Below are 22,973 nucleotides of genomic sequence, written 5' to 3'. Positions count from 1 at the left end.
AGTATTTTTTTTTGGTATTTTTTACTTGAATCCAGCCACTTTCCTCATTGCCTTGAGATTTTCTAGTTGTAAAATCGTATCCCGAATAATGATAAATCTTGTTTTTCAACATTTATACTGTTTATTTCATCTTGTCTTATTTCAAAAGCTGGAACCTCTAAAAATGTGACTAGCAGAACTGACAGTGAGCGTGCCTGTCTTGTTTCTGACTTTAATGGAAGTGCTTCAGTGTTTCACCCATGTAACATATTTGCAGATAGTGTCTGTTAATATTCTTGTGTTTAGGATGTTCATTTTATTTCCATGTAGTTTATATGTTCTGTTCTATTCTATACCATTTAGTCAGGAACGACTGCCGAATTTTGTTAAATGCCATTTTGCCATCTGTTGATATGTGACCTTTGCTAATATAAGGAATTGAAGTTTTGCTAATTCTTGACGGATTCTTATTCTTGGAATAAACCCTAATTGATCTTGGTAGGCCCTTTTAAAATATGGCACTAAATATTCCTAAAGTTTTCTTTTTTTGATGTATTTGCATTTATATCCATAAACTGGATTGGCTTATATTTTTCTTTCCAAGTGTTTTCTTTATCACACTTTTGTATTAGGGTAACATAAAATGAACTGGAATACTATATATATCTGGAATAATTTGACTAATGTAAAAATTATCTAGGCTTGACACCTTTTTACTGATAGATGGTAGATCTTTTAAGAGCTTTTTAAATTTCTTTGGTGGTTACCTGTCTATTCAGGCTTTCCTATTACTTAAGTTAAATTTAGTAATCTATATTTTGCTCGAAAATGATTCAATTTCCTCCAGAGTTTAAAGCATATTAACTTAAGGTTGCCCATCCTACTTTGTTAGAATTCTTCCATATCTGTTGTTAAAATAGTAGTGTTTCCGATTCGTTTTGTGTGTTAACGCTTTCAAAGAGCAGTCACACACACCGTCTCGGGGGAGCCTTGATTCCTCCTGGAAAGATAAGGAAACTGAGGGAAGCATGGTTAAGTGGCTTGCGGGGTCGCATAGCCGGTTAGAGGCAGAGTCTGGCAGAGTCGTGACCCGCCTTCCCCTGCGGGACACGACCACCTGTGCTTCTTCCAGTTATGTTCACCTGGGGTGCGTCCTCCTCAGGCCCCAAAGGTGTGACAAGTGTAAGGATGGACTTCGAGACTGAGTCTCCATCCAGAAAAGGTCCCTGTACTCTCTGAGCACCAACACCCCTTGCAATGTTTAGGGAAAGGCCCTCCTACCTAGATACAGGGGGTGCATTTTCAACTGTTTGAACAAGTGTAAGCTGTGTCTGTAATATCACTTTTTTTCTAGAATGAAAAAAGAAAGGCGTTCATTCGCTTTACAGATGGCTCCAAATGGACATATTTAAAGCCTCTGTTAACCTTTGGGTGGTCAAGGATGTGGTGGGCTGTGGTGTGAGTGTGTGTATGTTCACGTTTTGGGGGATATTCCCAGCAGCATCTTGTGTTTGATACAATTTCATAAAGTAACGTTATGCTCTGTCCTGAAGGATAGTAGCATACAATACCTATATTGCTATGGAATTGCTGAACCTGAATCGTGACCAAGTTTTAATACAGGCTGGGGGGATTAGATTGATCATCTGGTAAAGTGCTGGTGCTTTGAAAGAACTGTTATCCTAGCTAACAGTCATGAAGGGTTTTGATGTGGAGAAACCCAGTGTATCTGAGAATCCACTCTGGTACGGGGGCAGCATGCATGCCTCCGCTACCCCTGGGTTCTCACGGAGCCCAGTCTCCCCTCCCACCCCGGGGCTCCATCCCATCCTCATACTCCAGGAGCCGACCTGCTGATGCAGTGACCACAGGTGTAGCTTCGGGGCCTTTTCCTAATTGCAGCAAGTAGAGGCACATCAGGGCTGCAGCCCTGGCCCTGTTCACTGCCCTCGCAGGAGGCTGGGGACTCAGCCGCCCCCCACCCCGGCTTCGCCCTTCCAGCTCCAGTCTCCTTAGTGCCCAGGATAGACAGAGGCCCTTGTCATTTCCAGGGCTGCCGATGGTCACTAAGGAACTTCCCTGCTCTTCCTGTGGTCTGTCCACCACACGGATCGTCAGCCAATGCACACTGAGATGCTGAACGTGGGCTGAAGACCCCTGCAGCTCACCTGGCCACGAGCCCTTTGCCAGCACGTCAGCCTAAACATCCAGTAAAAAGATCCTTCCTCTGCTCCTCTTTCCTCGTGGCTCACTCCTCCCCGCAGAAAGCTGTCCTGGGGTGCAGACAGGGCCTGTCCCTCCTCGGGGATTCTCAGCACCCTGGACAGCGCCCCCAGGCCCTGAAAGCACCTCCCAACACCCGGCTGTCCTTGCCCTACGAGGGGTGCTGAACGGGCTCCAGGCCAGCGGGCGGCTCCGTTGTCCCCACAGCCTCCAACTGCAGGAACCTGCGCTCATCAGGATCAAATCCCTGCGGGTCTCAAAGTTTCAGACCCAAAGGGACACTTAGCCGACAGCGGTGCTGCAGCACAATGCGGTAGCAGCCATCCAAAACCGCCTTTCACATTCCAACTGCTGGCAGTGTAAATTAATCAAACTGAGGTTCGGAAAATGAAAGCAGTCTGGATCCACATCCCTGTTGATTCCCTTCCCGCTCAGAGCAGACACTCACCGCGTGCTTGTTACACAAACCAGAGGACAGGCTGAGCGAGTGAAGGGATGAGGGGAAGAGGTGCGCCCTCCCCAGGCCTGGCCCGGCCCCTTGCCCTGCCCCACGGGGGCCGACATGCTCTGCTTCTCCTCCGTGGCAGGTCAGCCCAGGCTTCCCCTTCCGCCAGATCTGCCCCTGCAGTCGGGCCTCTGGGTCACACTGTCTCCTGCCTCTTCATCTTCCTCACTAAGCTGGACCTCCCAGGACGTGCCCTGGCTGAGGCACGCGGAGCCAAGATGATTCTTTACTTATTAAATGGATCAATTTTCCATTCTGTTTTGCCCAGGCTGCTGCTGAGTGGGCTGAGAAGATGCCCAAAGGCCCGCCGCCCGTATCTCCCAAGGAAATGGCAAACCAAGAGGTCCTGGCCCGGCTCCACAAAGCTGTGACCTTCCACTACAACACGATCGCCCAGGAGTTTGAGAACTTCGACACCATGCGGACCAATACCGTCTCCAGGGACGAGTTCCGGTCCATTTGGACTCGCCACGTCCAAGTTCTGACGGATGAGCAAGTAAGAAACGCATTTCGTTTCGCCTCCTAAGCGATGCGTAAAGAGTTTAAGACTGTTCTCTAGTTTTTTAAATACTTGAACGTTTTTTGTTGTTATTTAGTTTTAAATCTTACTGGAGACTCATGGAGCTTTCTGTTTATGTAACAGGGACGAATCGCACCATTTCAATCAGGGTGCAAATGATATCACTTTTATTTTTAAAATCAAATTAAACTCGGCTCCAGCTACCACTGTCCTTCTTCCTCCTTCCCCAGATCATTCCTGGGCTTAAGTGATCCTAAGAGGGGGCCAGTGTCTCCCCACATCTGAGCTGGGAGTGCGGGGCTAAGGGCGGATGTAGAGCCGGTAGGCTGCTCTGACGCTCCCACCACCTCGCGGCTCCCAGCCTCTCCCTGGTTCTGCTGCCGGCGTTTCTGGATGCTCTGGAGCTACCGCCCCAAGCACGCTGGTGACACGCCCACCCCCAGTGGGCCTCTCCACTGTCCACAGGCTGGACACAGGCCACCCTCTCTGAGGGCCTCTTGCCCATCACAGATCCCTCACAAGAGTTTCTCTGCGGTCTCTTCCCCAAGGACTGAGCTGGGCTCTTTTTAGCTCAGAGCTCTAGCAACCTGCTGCCCTGGCCTCTTTGGCCCTTCGTGGCTTTCCTAGGGCAAGAGCACCTCCCAGCAGGACGGCGTTCCAGGGGCCTGCCTTGGTCACTGGCATCAGCCGATAATCTCACTGAACGTCCGCACTGGGGAGCGGAGCCCTGGCTGCTTGGTCCTCACTGTGCCCCCAGCACTGAGACGGAGCCTGGCACAGAGCAGGTGCTCAGCATGTCCCAGTGAGCGGACAGTGTCCACGTTCCCCCCCATCCCAGCAGTCCAGGGGCTGAACAGCCGATAACAGAGCACCACTGATCCAGTCCCAGAAGCAGATTTCCCTTCTTCCCAGAAAATGCACTGCTACCATCCCTCTTCAGTTCTCAGGTGAATTGATGCCCCATCCATTCCCAGAGAATAGTTCAGATGAGAAAGGAACTCCAAAATACTCACAAAAGCAGCCCCGCCTCCCCTCTTCCTCCTGGCTCTGCTCAGGCCCAGCCCAGGGGGCTTCCTACAGCTCCCCGTGTGGAAATGTCATTCTTTCCCCTCCAGAGCTGGGTCACTCCAAACTCAAGTCTCACATTGTCAGAGTTTTAGGGTAAGGACTGGAAGTATTCACGGGGGGGGGTGATCATCACGTCCACCCTCCATCCCTACTTAGGCCTCTGAGCTCACTGCCCTAAAGAATGAATTTGTTAAAGATATTAGTAATATGAACATCAGATTTCGCTTTCCTAAAATGTCACCTTTTTTGGGCATTATGATCATTTCTGCTAAGCAAAAACAATGCCCTATTTCCAAATAGTTCTGTCCCACAGAGCCTCCAAGCCAAGTGAGCTCTCTATTTGCAAATATCAATACTTCTCTCCATCACTACAAATGGATGGAAGCCTTTAAAATTAGTACAGTTGCATTTATTATTCTATGGGGCCAACTAATAAAGGTTGGTAATAAAGATTTTTAGTAATAAAGATTTTAGTAATAAAGATTTTCCATTCCATCTAAATGAGCAAAATTTTACTCTAATTATAGGTATAAATTAATGACATGCCGGCATATCTGGCATTCATAACAGAGAATTTGATTCTAATTGCCCACTAAGAAAGCTTCACCATTCCCGTCACAGACAGCACCCCCCACCCCCCACCCCCTGCAAAAAAATCAAGCACTTACTTTTGAATGCTGCTTTCTAAAAATACACGGACACATCTCAAAGACAGTCTGCACCATTGAGAACATCAAAGTCTGGCATGGGTACCGTGGTTTAAGTTGGGTGATGATTAACAGAAATTGTGCTATATTTGGGAAGGATGCTTCTAGATACAGGCTAGTAAACAGAAAACAAAAGCCCCAGAGATCCACTTGCTTTCTCCTTGCATGAGTTGCTTAGCCAGCGACCTTCTTGGTTGGATGGCCCAGTGTCTGGCACAGTAAGACACAGAAGTCATTTGCACTCTTGACATGTCTAGACCCCTCATGCCATCATGGGGAAGAGTTCACCCAAGATACTGGGACAGTTCCGACCACGTTAAACAGTTTTCAGGTACAGATTCCATGACTTCGTTTATCTACATTCTAAAGACTTATCTCTAAAATTCCGATCATCGTGAATCTGAGGGGCCAGCTTTCTTGGCTTACAGAGCTCCGTAAGTAGGGAAGCACCACATCTTTGGAAACCTTTTGGCACAATTAACCTTTCAGAAAAGGAGAGCGACTTTCAGAGCAGATGCAGCCAGACACTGACAGGTCTTCATGGCTCTGCATAAAGCGTGTTATAAAAGCCTGTGGAACTGGGTCCACCTGGATCTGGCTTAAGATAGAGATCCCATGGGGAGAACCTGTCCTGGTGAGGCGACTTAGATCAGTCCATAGCGACCGCATGAGGACTTTGTGCAGCTATATTAGGGGAAGGAACCAGCAAACATTGCTGAGCATTCCAGATGTGATATTTCTAAAACAGACAGCTTCAGGAAGAGAGAAAAATGCAGGCAGACTTGGGTTTCGACCCTGCTTCTGCACTCGTCCAGCTGTGTGACCTTGGAGAATTATTCAACCTCTCTGAGCTTCAATGTCCTTCCCTCTGAAATGGGACAGTGCTCCCCAGGCTGACCCAGGTGCCCTCCGCTCTGCCCAGGCTGCTGTTCTGCCTTCCCCATCTTTGCCCGTGCAGTCCCTGCCTGCCCCTTCCCCCGCCCCCTTGTATCTGGCCACACCGACTCCCTCTTCCAGACTCACTTCGAGCCAAGCGAAGCCTTTTCTGACCGCACCCTTACCTGCTGGAGCTGGCCACGCCCCGCTTTGCCCTCCCCACCCCCCCACCTTGAGCTCTCCATCATCTGGCTGAGCCCTTGGGACAGCCTTGCATGTTCGTGGGCACAGAGCTTCCTGTCTCCACCTTGAGCTCTCCATCATCTGGCTGAGCCCTTGGGACACCTTGCGTGTTCTTGGGCACAGAGCTTCCTGTGTTGGCTGCACCGTGAGTGCACGCATCCACTCCTTCACTTATTGGGGGCCCTCTGAGCTCAGAGTGGTGATGTTAGGTCCGAGGGAACCAAGGCGGGCCTGCTCCCTGCCTCCGTTGAGTCTGCATCCTGGGAGGGTAGAGACAGGTTAAACACCTGTGGTACATTATTTCTGTAACTCCACACCGCTCTCTGGTGCAAAGGGACGTGCAGCGTGCTGGGAGAGCAGAGCTGGGGGCTGACCTGGACCGAGGGGTCAGGGCTGTTTCCGTGAGGACACAATGCTGGAATGTGGGCGTTGCCTCTGAGAGAAGACGGGAGAGAGCAATGCAGGCAGAGGCAGCATCCTCGAAGCAGGCGCAGTGGGCACGCTGCTTAGATGGTGATGCTGCCAGCGGCTAGTGGACACCAGAGACACACCCTGCCCGTGGGGTCTGTGTTCCCTGAGGGGCTGGCAGACAGTGAACAAAATATGTGTATGTTGGATGGCGACAAATGCTCTAGACCAAAAGAAAAGCAGGGAAGAGGGTAGTGCTAGGGAATTGGGAGGGTGTGGTGAGTAGGGCGGTCAGGGGAGGCCCCTGAGAAGGCAACATCTGATTAAAGACCTGGGCCAGGTGGATGGCTGGGAACAGCGGGGGTTGGATCATGAATGCGTTTCAGAGTTGGAAGCAGCAGAATTTGCTAATGGATGTGGGTGGAAGAGTGAGAAGGGGAGTGGAGGATGGGGAAGCCAAAGGAGCCGTGGATGGGGTGCTGTGGGGGGCAAGGGGGAGGGGAGGGCGGGCGTGGGGCGCCTTACTGGTCCATTGTCCACAGTCACACCTTCTGTCCTGCTCTCCTTCCTGTTCACTTTCTTTTTTGCTCAAGTACATCTTTACTTGCTCTTTCAGGGGAGAGGAAGCCCGAGAGCTTCCCTATTTCACCCTCGTCCTCAAAAGATAGTTTGGCTGGGGATAGAATTCTAGGTCCAAGTTTTCTCTCCCTGACCCTTTCAAGCGGTTTCTCAGTTGCCTTCCAGCATCTCTCAGTGTTGATGCGACATCTGCTAATTATCACATGCTTTCTGCAGGGCCCCGATCCCAGTGGGAAGAAAGGCAGGGGCTGAGCTACTCATGCCACTTCCTTTTTACCAGAATGCTGCTCTGAGACAAGGGGTGAGGTAGGAGTGAGTGAGGAGAGAGGAGCCAGCCGGGCTGTTCGGATAAGTCCCAAATGCTCCCCACGCAGCTCGCCCAGGTGGGTCTCCTCAGCGTGGTCGCCACCACCGGGTGGTCCTGCAGTTGTCTTGGCCTGGTCCTAGGGACCGGACTCCTCCTGCCTTGGCCTCTAGGCTTTTGTCCTCAGTGACTGTGGACACTAGCAGCACAGGCCAGTTCCAGTTTCTACGTCAGGTAGTGGGTGATGGCTTGGTTCTAACTGCCCATCTCACATGGGGCCTCTTGTCCCTGTTCCTGAGAGAGTACCGCCCTCCACCTGCATCATACCATGCCTCGAATGCCATGGGTTTCTTCTCCATTTCTGTTTAATCCGATTTCCCTGTTGTGTTTGAATAAGGACAATGCATTTTATTTATTTATTTTTACATCTTTATTGGAGTATAACTGCTTTACAATGGTGTGTTAGTTTCTGCTGTATAACAAAGTGAATCAGCTATACATATACATATATCCCCATATCTCCACCCTCTTGCGTCTCCCTCCCACCCTCCCTATCCCACCCCTCCAGGCGGTCACAAAGCACTGAGCTGATCTCCCTGTGCTATGCGGCTGCTTCCCACTAGCTATCGGTTTTACATTTGGTAGTGTATATATGTCCATGCCACTCTCTCACTTCGTCCCAGCTTACCCTTCCCCCTGTCTGCGTCCTCAAGTCCATTCTCTACGTCTGTGTCTTTATTCCTTTCCTGCCCCTAGGCTCCTAAGAACCTTTTTTTTTTTTTTTTAAGATTCCATATATATGTGTTAGTATACGGTATTTGTTTTTCTCTTTCTGACTTACTTCACTCTGTATGACAGACTCTAGGTCCATCCACCTCACTACAAATAACTCAATTTCATTTCTTTTTATGGCTGAGTAATATTCCATTGTATATATGTGCCACATCTTCTTTATCCACTCATCTGTCGATGGACGCTTAGGTTGCTTCCATGTCTTGGCTATTGTAAATAGAGCTGCAATGAACACTGTGGTACATGACTCTTTTTGAATTATGGCTTTCTTAGGGTATATGCCCAGTAGTGGGATTACTGGGTCATGTGGTAGTTCTATTTTTAGTTTTTTAAGGCACCTCCAAACTGTTCTCCATAGTGGCTGTATCAATTTACATTCCCACCAACAGTGCAGGAGGGTTCGCTTTTCTCCACACCCTCTCCAGCATTTATTGTTTGTAGACTTTTTTGATGATGGCCGTTCTGACTGGTGTGAGGTGGTACCTCACTGTAGTTTTGTTCTGCATTTCTCTAATGATTAGTGACGTTGAGCGTTCTTTCATGTGTTTGTTGGCCATCTGTATATCTTCTTTAGAGGGACAATGCATTTTAAAAAAATAGTTTGCACCTCTCTGCTGAAACTCCCCATCTGTTCATGCATGTTGGGTACCTTTTCTACTAGATCCATTAACGTATTAGCCACAGTTGTTTTAATGCTCCTGTCTGACAGTCCCCACAGTGGGCTCATCTCTGACTCTTGTCTGTCGATAGCTGTATCTCCTGGCAATGGGTCGGTTTTTCTTTTGTTTGTATGTCTCAAGATTTTTAAAAAACTGAATGCCAGACGTAGTGCGAAGAAGAATAGTAGAGATGGTGGCATCAATGGTATTTATGCCCGGAAATGGGCGCACCTCTTCTCTGTCAGGCTATGAGTGTGGCAGCGTTGTTGAATCAGTCTGGTGGGTAATTGAGCTACATTGGAATTTTGTTGTTGCTACTCCTCCCCAGCGTCAGGTCCCTCCAGCAGAAGATTGCCCAGGGCCCCCGGGCTTGAGTGGGTCTGCTATGGCTCCGCCCATGGCTTTGCTCCTCAGTAGAGGAGGGTCTGGAGAAGCGGGCGGTGTTTCCGGTCCATCCCCCACCAGTGGCTTCACGTGCCTCTTGGGAGCAGTGGCAAAGGCTGCAGAGGAGAGCTTGTGAGTGTGAGCGTTCCCTGTGCCCGTGACTCCCAGCTCTTCTAGCCTGAGCGCCAGCCCAGCTTGGCCTTTAGGAATTTGCTAACATCTCGGCTGATTTCTTCCCGCCCTCGCACTTCCTCCTGAGCCCCACCAGGCATGAGAGCTGGCGCGTCGGGCTCTCCTTGGAGCCTCGGGGCTCCGTGGAGTCCAGTCCCCTCGGCTCCTGCAACCTCAACTGTCTCATGGGCTCAGGAAAAGTTCTGCGTTTGTAGGTATTTGGCTTTTTCTTGTTAGAATGGGAGTGGCGTTCGCTTGCCGCTTTCCACATCACAAGCAGAGGTGGAACCCGAAGTGGTGAATTTTTAAGTAGTTAGAAGGTAGTTGTCTGCTACTCTGCGTTTCCAGGGGACCTTTCAGCAGGCGTGCATTCTGCCCCGTGACCTGGAAACTTGCTGACATGCAATGAACTTGCCTTTCAGTTCCTTCACAAACCACAGGAATTTTACCCGGGTCTCACGTCCAGTTCACAGGCCCATAAGTTTCCAGAGTCTACTTCTGTGGTACCCATTTCCAGTCTTCTGATGCCCCTCCTGTCCCCACAGCCCACCAGCCACCATCCTGTGCTGCATCTCCAGGCTGCGTCAGTGTCTTGGGCTGTAACCCATCAGGGCTGAAGAGCCACACGTGGGCCTCCACTTCCCCACCCGCCCAGGCCCGTCCTAGCAATGTGTATTCTGCCCGTTGAAGCCCCTTTAGTTAAAATAGGATAAGAATAGGGTTTGCGCGGTCCTACCTTGACCCCGCTTGCCTCACAGGCTTTCATTAGGAAGGTGGTGGGCGCCTGCCTCACCTGCCTGAGAACGAGCCCCTTTTGTTGTCCGTGGCCGTTCTGCAGGCGTCCTCATTTCCATGCTTCAGCTCTTCACTGCTTCCTGAAGCATTCATGCCCATCCTTTGTATCTGTCCTTAATCACATGGCCTTCCTCCCACTTGCCTCCCAAGTCTTGCTAAGATACGAGAGCATGAGAGCCCACCAGCAGCCCACCCTCTTTTAAGCCACATCTTTGTTCCTTAAAGCCCTTCCTGAGAGTTGTGATGGGAACACGGCTTAGCCCTTGCCTCCAATCCCTCTTCATTGCTAAAGGGTCTTCCCACTGTCTGATCAGTCTTATCACGTGATACGGATCTTCAGCCATTAAAAAAAGAAACATGTATTGAGCACCTGTGTGCTAGCACCTTTGCAAGATGGTTGGCATTCAAAGATGAAGCTCAGAGGATCCTTCGGGGAGTCTCTCAGCCAGGCTAGGTGTCCCCTCATGGGTGGTTTCATCAGGATGCCAGAAGGGAGAGAAGAGGCTCCAGTCTGCCCAGTGGTTCTGGAAAACTTCCCTGGAGGAGACCGGTGCGGGGGTTACTGCCCTTGGTGATGATGCTGTGGCCTGTCTGAGCCCATGTGAGCACTTTCTCAGGGACCCTCACTTCCACTCCCCCGAGTACTTTTCCCTCATTGATCAAAATTAAAGCAACATAAAACTACAGGTGTGATAAATGACACTGAACTATACACACACACACACACACATGAAGTTGTTACGTAAGATGTAACCTTGGAGGGAAGTTGGGTGGAGGGTCCCTGAGGACCTCTCTGTACCATTCTTGCAACTTCCTGCAAATCTATAATGATTTCGAAATAAAAAGCTAAAACACATCAAGAATGTTGTCCCAAACTAAGCCGTTTTCCCTTCTCAGGGCCTGGAATATTCTCCCTCTCTTTCTCACCCCTCAGTACTTCATTTCCAGAATTTCAAGTAGAGCCGGACGTGGTCCCTTTTAATATGCTTCTGGAAAACCCCAGTGGAGCCCACAGGCCAAGCCGGTTCCTGACCAAGTTCAGGCACAGGGTGGGAACATCCCTCCCACGGCCTCAGGGGTGGAGAGGCCGCTGCACTGGGCCTCGGGGGCTGTGGAAAAGCAAATTGGAAGTAAATTGCCATCTTCTCGGCCCCCTGAACAGCCCCCGAGTCATCAAGGGCGGCTCACTTGGCATTGAGCCATTTTGCAACGTCCCTGCCGGGCCGCGTGTGGCCCTGACCCAGCCCGTGACATCACACGGCACCGACACAAAACCGTAAACTTCTGCTGTTCTCCAGATGCCTCCCTTTTCATCTTGCGAGAAGACATTGTTTGCCCTGAGGGTGAGAAAAACTGCGGCGGCTGAGGGCTGCAGCACCTGTGCGTTGTTCGCAGGGCTCAGGGGGCCTTCGAGGAGCAGGAAGGAGCCTGGCTGGGCTCCCTGAGCGAGGTGGGCTGCGGCTTGATTTGCATTTTCTCCTAAAACATTCTTCTGTCCTGCAGCTCAGTCTCTGTGACCGCTCACAAGACTTAATGGCCTTAACGTGCTCGCTAAGGGCCCAATTCAATTAAAAAGTGTCCTGCAGAAGCCACCCACGATCCTCCCGTCTGCTTTCCCGGGAAGCCGCAGCCGGATGGGCGTTTTTCTTTTTTCAATTTTTCATTTGACGTGGGCCCTGGACCCCTGCGGAGGAGAGCGCCTCTTCGCTGGCTTCTTCCCCACTTCTGAGGGTTTGCCACTAACCCTGGGAGATGACCTCTGCTTCTTTGCCAGTTTGATAGGCTCTGGGACCAGATGCCCGTCGACGCCAAGGGAAGGCTGCAATACCTGGACTTCCTCAGGAGCTTCAGCTCGGGGAAGGCGGCCCCGCCGCCGGCCCCGGGCGCCTCGGCCAAGGCGCAGAGAGGGTGCGGCGTCCCCGAGGTCTCAGAGAGAAGCAGGTCTGCAGGGTCGTCGCCCACTCAAGACCTGAAAGCAGGGTCCAAACCGCGGAGTCACCCCTGCGTGAGTTCCCGTCTCGCAGCATCTAACTGGGTCCACGTCCCGCCGGGCCTGGGGTCCTAGTGTCCCCACAGGGTGTGGGTGACCGAGAAGGTGGCCAGGGTGAGCCTGGGGCGGGGGGCTCAGAGGAGAGCCACTGGTGGGTCCTCTCAGTCACCTGCCTGGGAGGGGAGGTAGCTGTGGGCACGGGGGTGTGGGAGGGAAGAGTAAAGAGGGTTCAGAGCAGGGAGGGACCTTGGGGGCGGGGGCGGCATGTCAGCCACACGGAGGGCATCATCTCGGACGAACGCAGATGCCCCGGGCTGGACAGCCCCGCCGTGGGCCACAGGACCCGCAAGGTAAGTGTTGTCATGCCCGTTTTACGGTTGAAGATACGAGGCTCTAAGAAGGGTCCTCGTGAGTTCAGGTCGCTTGTTAGACACAGAGAGAGCTGATTTCAAACCCAGGCCTGTCTGACCGCACGGCCCTGGACCTGGGCCGAGCCGCCCTGGCCTGGGATGGGGAGAGGGGCTCAGCCTCGCCGAGGCTCCCCTTCCTCTGCAAGAAGCTTGACGGTGTCTCCAGGGGAGGGTTGTTGAGGGGATGCCGGCGGGCACAGGCGCACGCCCACCACCGAGCCTCGTGCACGGTGAGCGCTCATTCATTCCTTGGGCCTTCAGTCAACACGTGTTTATCGCACGCCTAGTACGTGCGGAGAATGAACACAGGTCCCTGCCCTTGTGGAGTTTACGGCCTTGGGGGTGATGGGCAAGAGTAGTGAACATGTAAGGAAAGTACTGAGTGAGTTAAAGAGGGCGCATGGGGCAGAATGAAGCATCCCGAAGGCATCCACGCCTCAGTCCCCGGAGCCTGTCATGTGTACCTTACATGGCGAGGGGCAGTCAAGGTTGCAGAGGGAGTTAAAGTTGCTAATCGGCTGACTGCAAGACAAGATTGTCCCGGAGTGTCCGGGGGCCCGAGGTAATCACACGGGCCGGTCACTGGGGACACAGAGGCAGAAGGGTCATACTGGAGAGATGCAGTCTGGGGGAGACCCACCCAGCGTTGCAGCTTTGAAGGTGAGGGACGGGGCCACGGGTCAAGGAATGTGGAGGCCTCCAGAAGCCAGAAAGGGCCGGCTATATATTTGTTTCCAAACCTGTTTCTGTTAAAATGGTAACATTACCGTTTTTGTTTTGTTTTTCATTTTATTTCTGAAAATAATGCTGCCTGTGAAATTGTGCGCCTGAGTCCTATCTGTGAGTTTCTCTTATTACTTCCACGTGGAATCTCAGGTTACAAGACAGTTTTCTATCTTGCTAGACCCCCGCGAGCACGACCCCGCCGCTGCAGAACTGCGAGCCCGTGGAGAATAAGCTGCGGAAGAAGATCCAGGGCTGCTGGCGCGAGTTCCTGCGAGAGTGCCAGAAGAGGGATGCCAACAAGCAGGGCGAGATCCCCGCCACGGAGTTCCAGGGTGCGTCCCGTTCCCTTTCCCCCTGGGGATACAGGGTCACCTCCCAGCACAAGTCCACTCCTCATGGTGGCAGCAGGGGAGTGACACAACAGGGACCCAGCAGGGAGCACCTCGATAAACCCCCAGTATGGGGGACAAGGACTCCTAACGCCTCAGCCCCTAGCAGGCAGGTCCACACTTTCCCGATCAGGTCAGCATGCGAAACCACGGGCTGGGTTGTGGTCTCTGGGCAGGTTGTAAATGGTGACAGACTTGCAGAGCTGAGGGAGGTGGGACATGGGCGGGGCGCAGGGGACAGCTGGGGACCCAGCTCTGCCCTATTGATTCGATTTTCGCCGTGTAGCACTTGGGTCGTCTTGAAATAAGACCAGTTAGACGTACACTCCCACTAATTGTTGCATACTGTTTACACAACCTTTCACATTACAGGAAAACCTGGCCAGGTCACTCCTCTGCTTAAAAGCCCCCTCAGCCCATCCCCCACCCCCGCCGTCTTTAATATATGGACCCCTTTTAAAGGAAAGCGTTTTTCCTGAGAACCTCCTATATCAACATAAACTACTTCTATGGTGTAAACTCTTTAAGTGAACAGCTCCTACCTCGCCCCCCCAAAAAAAACACTTACGAGTTAAATATAAAAATTTGAAATCAGTTATAATTAAACGATGTGACATTGATTTGATGTGACATGTCTCGCTGAAACGAAATCACCAGTGTGGGTTTCAATGCACGTTGGCGTCCCCCTTGTTTTTTAGTTAATTCTTTTGATTTTGAGCGTGATGAACCCTAACTTGCTGTTCTTCATCATCATCACCATCATCACTGTTTTTCTTTTTAACCGTGAACTCCCGTAAGCACCCCATCCACGGCTCTGACAGTGCATCCAAAGTTCAGTGCTCTGAAAAAAAGAAACACACTGATTAATTTTCAGAAGTCATTCTGTATTTTCTATACGTGTTGGATGGCCTTCTGCAAGTTGGAACCTCCAAGGCATCTAGTGGCCATTCCCTTGGGTCCCCCCGCCCATGTCCTGGGTGCACCGTGCCCTCCTACTGCTTTCCTCTGTGCAAAGGCAAAGACACCTGTTTGCACAAGCACAGCAGCGTCTTCTGGGCTGTGCTGGTTTGAAGACATCATGTCTATAAATCCCACATCCACTGGTTTTCCTCACTAACCTCTACAGTTAATGCAGCACAGTGTTCCACTCCCAGAAACCTTGTTGCCTTCGTGATGTCCAGTGGAAGTCTCAGCTCATTCACCTTAAACTAAAATCCTTATCCTACCTCTCTTCCAATTACGCGTCGTGACTCCAAAGGAAGCTTCGTCTGTATACCTAGTAAAAGACTGAGCACGTGTATGAGTGCAAAGCAAGGGGGTGTTGACATCCTGACATTGCCACCTCAGGGCAGCCAGGAGGACTCCCCAGTGGGGCATCGACGTGACCCTAGTCAGAAAGCCAGACACAAACCCTCAAATCGCGTGGCGGTTGTCTCTTCCGGGAGGTCCATGTGTTCCAGAATACACATTTCAGATCATTAAGGTGAAAACTCAAAATGCATAAATTGGTGTAGCCTGGGAGACCCTTGGGAGCGTATCTCGGAAGCACAGTTGGAAAATGCTTGTTCGGGGGCCAAGTCTGAATCCCTGACCCCCAGTCGGGCCCCTGCCGGACTCAACCCCAGCACATGGAACCTTCCCTTCTCCCCTCCTGCCCGGCTCTGCCCCGACTCCCGTCTGCTGGGACCATCCCTCTGCCTTCTCCCCGCCTGCGTTCGTAAGCCCCACGGTGTCGTGTCCGTACTGCCGTGACCACAGTGACGGTGACCGTGCAAAGCCAGGCCGGCAGGCAAAGCCTGGACCGAGGGGACCCAGCAGGACGCGGGTCCCCTCCCTCCTTGCCGCACTTACCTCGTCGCGTGCCCGTGTGTTTCCATATCTGTCCGGCCACCAACCATGAGCCTGTGAAGCAGGCACAGGGCGTCTCAGCCAGTGATGAGTGAGTGAATGAAGGCGTGATCAAACGAATGAGTGAACCGACCGCCACCAACTGAACTGACATGTTTGCCTTTAGCTCTCGTGGAGAAATTCAACCTGGACGTAAACAGAGATGAGTGCCGGCAGCTCATCGACAAGTACGACTTAAAGAACAATGGGAGGTTTGCTTATTGTAACTTCATTCAGAGCTACGTCCTCCTGTTAAAAGCAAAGGAAACCTCGCTGATGCAGAGAATGAAACTGCAGAAGGCGACTAAAATGGTACGTGGATCGTCCAGAGGAAAGGGGTGGGGCTGGGGCTGAACGGGCTTCCTTCATTTTTCTCAGTTCTGCCTAAATCCCATTGTCTCACTTCATACAAACGGTGGCCCCATAAGGGCCTGGAGACCCCAGACTGGGAACCAGCAGCCTGGATCCCAGGTTCTCAAACTGGCTGGGTGGCACGTGCCCGCGGGCACCTCTGTGTGGCGAGCGTCGAGGAGAGTGTCAGCGGCTCACACGGCCACCAGGAGCGGGGGGTCTCGGTCAGTTCACTGGAGAGGCAGGTGGGGTGGGGCCACAGCAAAGGGAAGCGCCTGTAACTTACACATCACCGCCGGTTCACTCCTCAACTGTCTGAGACGGGCTGGCCTTGCTCCTGGTGTGGGCGGCCAGTCGCAGACCCTTTCTCTTTCTTGCGTAAACTACACCCGTGATGCATGTCTACAGTTCTCTTCTCGTTTCCTTGAAGAGGAATGAGACCCTAAAGATGCTTAAATGGCAACTGGAGGGCCTGTGCCCTAGATTTTTACCTTTTTTCTTAATCGTTTGTCATTTTATGATTCTCACCCACACCCACTTCAGCCACGCTGTTCACGGACTCACCTTTCTCGAGTCTTTCCACAGCATGAAGCAGAACTAGCCTTTTTCACACTCATATTCCATCACCTATAACGCTGAATTCAGTTACATTGAATTAAACAAGTACAACCGGCCTTGTCGACCTGGGAGCAAACACAGCTGATACCAGCTGCTGTAGGACTCAGCTGCGGGGACCAGAGGTGTGGGGCAGACCTGACAGCATAGGTGGCGGCTTAAGACTGCTGGCGGCTTAGCCCAGCAAACAGTGGATTCCATCGCAGAACTTTCCATGCAGCCGAATTTGTCATTTTGTGCTAAATCGGGCCCCATCTTAGCATAGTTTCTAGTTTAGCCAAGCAAAGGCTTAGGCCAAGTTAAGGAAGTAAAACTTAACCTTAAGACAATTCTTTCTCTAGCTCAGCTTTTCTGTGAGTGGAGAAAACACTGTCCTTGGTGGGTCATCAGGGGACACAGGAACATAGCTGGAGACCACACAGCCTTCAAGGCCCCCCCAGCTCTGGCCCTCCTCCACCTCTCCCGGCCTCAGCTCCCCCTTCTGTAAATGAGGGGAGGCGTGCTGAGCCCCTGGGCAGATGTCCCAGCTCGCCTCCGTGTGCCGCTGCCTCGCCCCCCAGCTCCGGGCTTTCACCCAGACGTGACCACAGCCTCCGCTCTGTGGCTTACGCTAGTCCTGTCTTACATCCTGGGCATGATTGACAAGGAGGTGAGACTCCCCGGGAGCCTTTCCCAGGAGAGAGTGTGGCCAGGGCCTGCCCCTGCTCCTGCCCCTGCCTGGTCCCCGGGCCAGTCCCCGTCCCCTCTGCAGGCTGTCCAGGCCCCACCATGCCAACTGTCTGCCGGCAGAGTAGCTGAAAGGGCCGTTGCCTTTTCTAGTGCTTTGGGGGCTTTCTACAACTTTGACAGCAGAGACACCCTCTGTGGAAGTGAGCTGGGGCTTTGCTTTGGGGGGCTCTTCTAGAGGACTTCTGGAGGGGTTGGTGTACAGGGCTGGGATGGGAAACCCTTTCTCAGGCCAAGCTTGGGTGTGGGAAGGGCAAGTGCGCATACAATCCCTTCTCTTCCGTGCATGCCGACCAGCTGATTGGATAAATTGGCAGCTAACGAAGCTATAGGGTATCTGGTTTCTATCATAGGTGCTAAATGATACAAAAATTGAAAGCAGTTTAACTTTGTGCTAATTTGTTTCATGTAGTGCCATGTTAAAAATTAAACTTTCCCGGGGCTTCCCTGGTGGCGCAGTAGTTGAGAGTCCGCCTGTCGATGCAGGGGACACGGGTTCGTGCCCCGGTCCGGGAAGATCCCACATGCCGTGGAGCGGCTGGGCCCGTGAGCCATGGCCGCTGAGCCTGCGTGTCCGGAGCCTGTGCTCCACAACGGGAGAGGCCACAACAGTGAGAGGCCCGCGTACCGCAAAAAAAAAAAACTAAACTAAACTTCCCCCAAATGTGTTACACATGACTGCCTAAAGTCCACCTCTGTGATATTCAGATGTGCTTTGGGGCTAAAACGTGCTAAAATATCTTGTTTCCAATCTAATAAATAGCATCTAAATGAAATAATCGTAGGGTAGTGTACTGTCTAATTACTAGATATAATTACAACCTTGTGATTTTTTTAAAAAACTCTGTTCATTATAAGAACGTACTAGAAGACCCCAGCTGAATCTCTTTTTTTCCCTCAGACTGTTTTGAAATTGGCCGGTTATCTGCCTGTCTCTCCCCTCAAGTACGTGGGGAGGGGCTCCCCGGGAGGCAGCCTGGCAGGTGTTGGTGTCAAGCGGAGCCTCCCTGAGCCTCCATTTCCCAATCCAGGAAATGGGGCTGTGGAGACCTACCTTCCTCCCAGGGTGGGGGAGGAGCGGAAGGAGGCGCACAGGCGATGCTGTTTGTGATCAGCCCACACATAGACTTGAAATGTGCGCTTGCTGACTCCATCCTAGCTGGGAGCGTGGGGTGGGGAGTGAGCAGGGGGCCAAGACGACAGGAGCTGGCAGCCCTCTTCCCTCCCTTCGGGCCATGGCCTGTCCGCTCCATCCTTCCCATCCGAAAGCTCCTTTCTTACCTCCTCTTGGTTTTTGGTTCTTTTCCCAGAAAGAATGCGGTGCTGAGACTTCTTCCTTTTACGCCGCTCTGCTGCGGATTCAACCCCAAATTGTGCGCTGCTGGAGGCCGATGCTGCGCACACTCAAGGCCTACGACGAGGGAAGGACGGGGCTTTTAAGCGTGGCTGATTTCAGGATGGTGAGCACAGCTCTTGTGCGGCTGTGACCTCTGACCAGGAAGCAGTTGCCAAAGGCCCATGGCCAGAAAACCTCCAGAAAGGATCCGCCGGCCCCCAGCGGAAGGCCCGGGTGTGGGCAGCTGTCCCAGACCTCACTTCCCCACTTCCCCCCGGTTGTCAAGGGCCGAGTGCACGTGTCCCTGTGCTGCAGACCCCAGGCTCTCCTCCCTGAAGGTTTCTAGAACCCTGCAGGGACGTCCCGGTGCCAACACCTGAGTGCCGCTGCCCTCGGGGCAGCACGACAGCTGCTGCGTCTCGCGGAGCCCTGGCTGCACTCCACCCCGCGCCAGGCCAGGCCTCCTCCCCAGCCCCCCTCCCAGGTCTTTATGGGGGGAGCCGGCAGGGTCACAGAGCAGAATGACAGCATCGGGGGGCCGAGGCGGGGTCCCAGGTGTGCGACTCAGGGCCCACAGACCCCAGCCCTGCCTCGCAGGAGCCCCGGGGTCGGCCCTCCCCTCTCCCGCAGCCGCCCTCACGTGGAGGGGCTGCCCACCGCGCACCACACGGTTTGGTAAGCAGCTCTCCCGACAGAGCCTGAACCCTGGTGCCTTTCCTGCCCCGCGCAAGTCCAGCATCCACGGAGGAAGGTGGTCTGGAGGGAGCGCCTCGCCCGCCGCAGCCGCCCCTCTGGAGCAGAACCTCTTCGCTTGGCTTTATCCTGCAGAACCTTGGGAGCGCTTCTCCCAGAGGAAAGAAGCGGCCGCCCTCGAGGGGGACTTAAAACTCCCGCGTTCAGAATAACGTAGAACTCCTCGGATTGGCAGTTTCTTGACCCCCCCTCCTGTCCTCTCTGCATCCCCACCCCGGCCACTGAGGTTCAGAAAATCATTGAGGTCTAGAGCATTAGATTAAAAATCAAATATTACAGCCAGGAAGAAAACTCAGTCAGGACATCACAGAGACAAGGGGTTATGGCCTCAAAAGGCACTTACAAAAAATGTATTCCTTAGACTTATCTGTGCTCAGCAGCTAGAAAAAAGTTTAAGTAAAAAAGCTTTTCTTAAATAATAATGTAGGAAGATGAACCGCAGTTGGAGGGCCTGGCGGGGCTGCATTCTCAAGGGCCTTGTGCAAGGCGCTGGAGGGCGAGGGGCCCCCTAGAGCCCCAGTGCCGCGCACGGTGGGTGGGGGCCAGGCCTGTCGCTGGGCCGGGGCCTCCGTGCCCCACAGTGGCAGCCAGCTCACAGCATTTGTCTTTACTTTGGGGGCAAGTAAAATTCTCAGCCAGAGAAGGGAAGGAAGCGGGTGAGCTTCTGTTATTCTCCTCGTCTTCAGGTAACTTCCCAGGAATTCGGGGTGGATGACAGCAGGGAGAGGGCAATAGAAACGGAGACGATGCCCTCAGCAGAGCCAGAGCCCGAGACCAGATGGGTGCTGGGACCCTCTGGACACCCAGGCTCAGTCGCCTTTTCTGCTCTCAGCCCATCAGCCCCATAGCCAGGCCAGCTGACCTCAGCCCCATGGTCCCGGGCCTGTCCTGCCTGCCCCAGAGGAACGTCGGGCTCTTCTAGCCCCACTTTCTAGCCCCCTCTGAGAAACAAATTATAACACAGAACATAGATGGGGAATGTATAACCTAATCTTTATCTAATAGGGTATCTATCTATTAAAATTTGTCTCAGTTGCACATAACAGAGGTGAAAAAAAAAATAACAGCACCTTAAACATGGTAGAAGTTTATTTCTCTCTCACATAAAAGAATCTCAGAGGTAGGAAGTCCAGAGCTGGCGTGGTGGCCGGACAGTCATCGGGGACATCTGTATTTTTTTCTGCTCTCCTCAACACCTGACTTCCTGCCTCAAGGTCGCCTCATGGTCCAAGATGGCTGCTAAAGCCCCAGCATCACTTTCACATTCCAGGCAGCAGAAGAGAGAGAAAGAGGGCACGCCCTTCTTCTTTAGAGACTTCCCAGAAGTCCCGCATAACATTCTCAGTTAGTTTTAACTGGCCAGAACATACCTAGCTATAAGAGAAGCTAAGAAATGTCGCCTTTTTTAGGTGGATCCCAGCAGCCTGAAAATCAGGATTCTGATAACAGAAGGGGAAAGGGCAATCAGTATTGGTTGGGCAATAGCAGGCTCTGCCTTGGGCTGTATTACTGTTGGGTCATAACGACTCCCTGCACCCTGCACCTGCGGGCCTGCCCTCCTCCCCGGGTGGGCCGCACCCCGAGGCCCCCCTAGCTAAGGCCCTGTGGCCAGGTCTCCCCTCCAGTCCCCTCCTCTCCGTCCATCCTCCTCATCCTCCACGTTGACCAGCCTCACTACCCTTCGGGGAGGCGATTGTGGGAGGGCCGGCTAGGGGTAGGGAACCCCAGCGGCTCCCATCTGAAGGGAAGTCCAGGGGTCTTCGTGTCCCGCACCCGTGTTGCTGGACGGAGCTGCCCTGTTGGAGGGGGGCGGGGGGTGGGCAAAGAAGAGGGGTGGGGAGAAGGGAAGCGGGAGAGAGAGCTGCTGGGGGCAACTCTGGAGGTGGGCGGTCCAGGCTCGGGGCGGGAGGAGAGGTGGGCACATGCTTCCTTGAGGGGCTCCGAGACCAGCGGGGGATCCCCGTCTCTTCTGCAGGTCCTGAGGCAGTACGGCATCAACCTCTCCGAGGAGGAGTTCTTCCACATCCTGGAGTATTATGACAAGACGCTGTCTTCAAAAATCTCCTACAACGACTTCCTCCACGCCTTCCTTCAGTAGGGGGCCAGCTCTGCGAGCCCAGCGTGGACAGACGGGGACCGCAGGGCCTGTCCCCGAGACTAGTAAAATCTATCATCGGGCTGTCTCACGAACTTCCAGAGTGTCCCCAAAACAGAGCCCACACCCACGCCCGGCCTGCGTCTTTCCGAGGTCATCCCAGGCCCAGCGCTGGGCTCTAGCGTCAGCAGTGGCCTTCCAGAGGGCCTCAGGGCTGCCCCGCTGAGCCTCGGGACCCTCGTTAGTTTGAGCAAATTAAAATGTTAGTCTCTGCAAGAATGATGCTTGAGGCTTTAAAGGAACCACCAATGATAAACTTCAAAACTCAGACTTTCTGAAGGTTTTATTCACAAGAGCTTGCTGGGTGCCTCAGGGCCGCCACAGCACTTCCTCCACCTGGGTCACATCTGTGCCCCTGCTGGGCTTGTCCACAGGGCCGCCTCGCTGCCCCTGGTGACACAGGCACCAGCCTGACGTCACGGAGGAGCGGCCGGCATCTACGTCAGGCCCCATGTGTTCTTTGGGGGCTCAGCCTTTCCAGGGCCCGGCTGAGCTGACCGCTGATTGGAGCCACCCACCAGCGCCCATTGCGGGAGGGACTCTTGCTTGGACACAGCAGGGTGTGACAAGCTGAGAGAAGTTTTCAATTGCCACAGTCCTTTCCACCCATCACGAAGAAGATGGAAGGGAGACAGTTTGCTGCCTCCTGGAAAGTCCTGGAAGGAACAGAAGAGGCAGGCAAGAGAGCTGCCCCTGAGCTGTGTGACCCCGGGCTGTCAGGGAGGGGTGGGGGCAAGGAGCCTCCACTGTCACCCTGAGCAACACACAAGCAACACACGGCCAGCGGACCTCACGTCCCTCAGAGGGACGCCAGGCCAGCGCCCGCCGCGGCCCCAGCCACTGGAGGGCGGGTTCCCCAGGGTCTGGGCAGCGGCCTTGGCTTCTCCTCCCCTTTCCTGTTGTCACTGCCATGGCCACGCCTCCTCCTTTCCCTGCTCCCACGGGACACAGACACGGCTGCTGACCAGGGAAGGAGTCAAATGTTCAACCAGAGACCACGGGAGCTCTTAGGAAGCCAGACCAGAGCTGATCTCCTGTGAGCCCTGCTGGCTGCACAGCCACTCCAGCGGGCCGGGTGGGGTCTCCGTCCCCAGTGGAGAGATGGAGACCCTGAGGCCCAGGTGGAGGAGGGAAGGACGCCCTCTGGGGTGCCTGAGGAGTGAGGACATGGCTCCTTGCTTCCTGCCCCTCAGCCAGGCACCCCGCAGCCCGGCAGGGGGCATCGGGGACCAGGCTGAGGAGGTCTGGCTGGGCCAGGACTGCGGAGGCCCCCAGATCCCAGAGAACCTGGGGGCCCTGGAGGAGGCTCAGAGGATGAAGATGCCCACTGCGGGGGGCGGAGGGGGGGCGTGTGTGAAGGGGGAGGGGTTGCCCTGAGGGCAGCCTGAGTTCAGGGAGGAGGGAGGGAGGGGCCGTGGTCCC

At 53.4% G+C, this 22,973-nt stretch overlaps 1 protein-coding gene across 1 annotated transcript in view; it reads left to right on the top strand.

The window, feature by feature from the left end:
• EFCAB6 (EF-hand calcium binding domain 6) overlaps positions 1–22,873 on the top strand; it is a 227,434-nt gene extending 204,561 nt beyond the window's left edge. Inside the window, exons 19-24 of the mRNA XM_067698329.1 lie at positions 2,976–3,203; positions 11,988–12,218; positions 13,518–13,671; positions 15,743–15,927; positions 18,618–18,767; positions 21,372–22,873. Of these exons, the coding sequence (XP_067554430.1) occupies positions 2,976–3,203; positions 11,988–12,218; positions 13,518–13,671; positions 15,743–15,927; positions 18,618–18,767; positions 21,372–21,494 (1,071 nt within the window). The 3' untranslated portion in view covers positions 21,495–22,873. The remainder of the gene's footprint in view (positions 1–2,975; positions 3,204–11,987; positions 12,219–13,517; positions 13,672–15,742; positions 15,928–18,617; positions 18,768–21,371) is intronic.
• The last annotated feature ends 100 nt before the right edge of the window (positions 22,874–22,973 follow it).

The sequence above is a fragment of the Pseudorca crassidens genome, chromosome 11 (assembly GCF_039906515.1).
Source record: "Pseudorca crassidens isolate mPseCra1 chromosome 11, mPseCra1.hap1, whole genome shotgun sequence".
NCBI lineage: Eukaryota > Metazoa > Chordata > Mammalia > Artiodactyla > Delphinidae > Pseudorca > Pseudorca crassidens.
The sequence above is the reverse complement of the archived record's forward strand: the minus strand, read 5'-3'. Positions and strand labels throughout refer to the sequence as shown.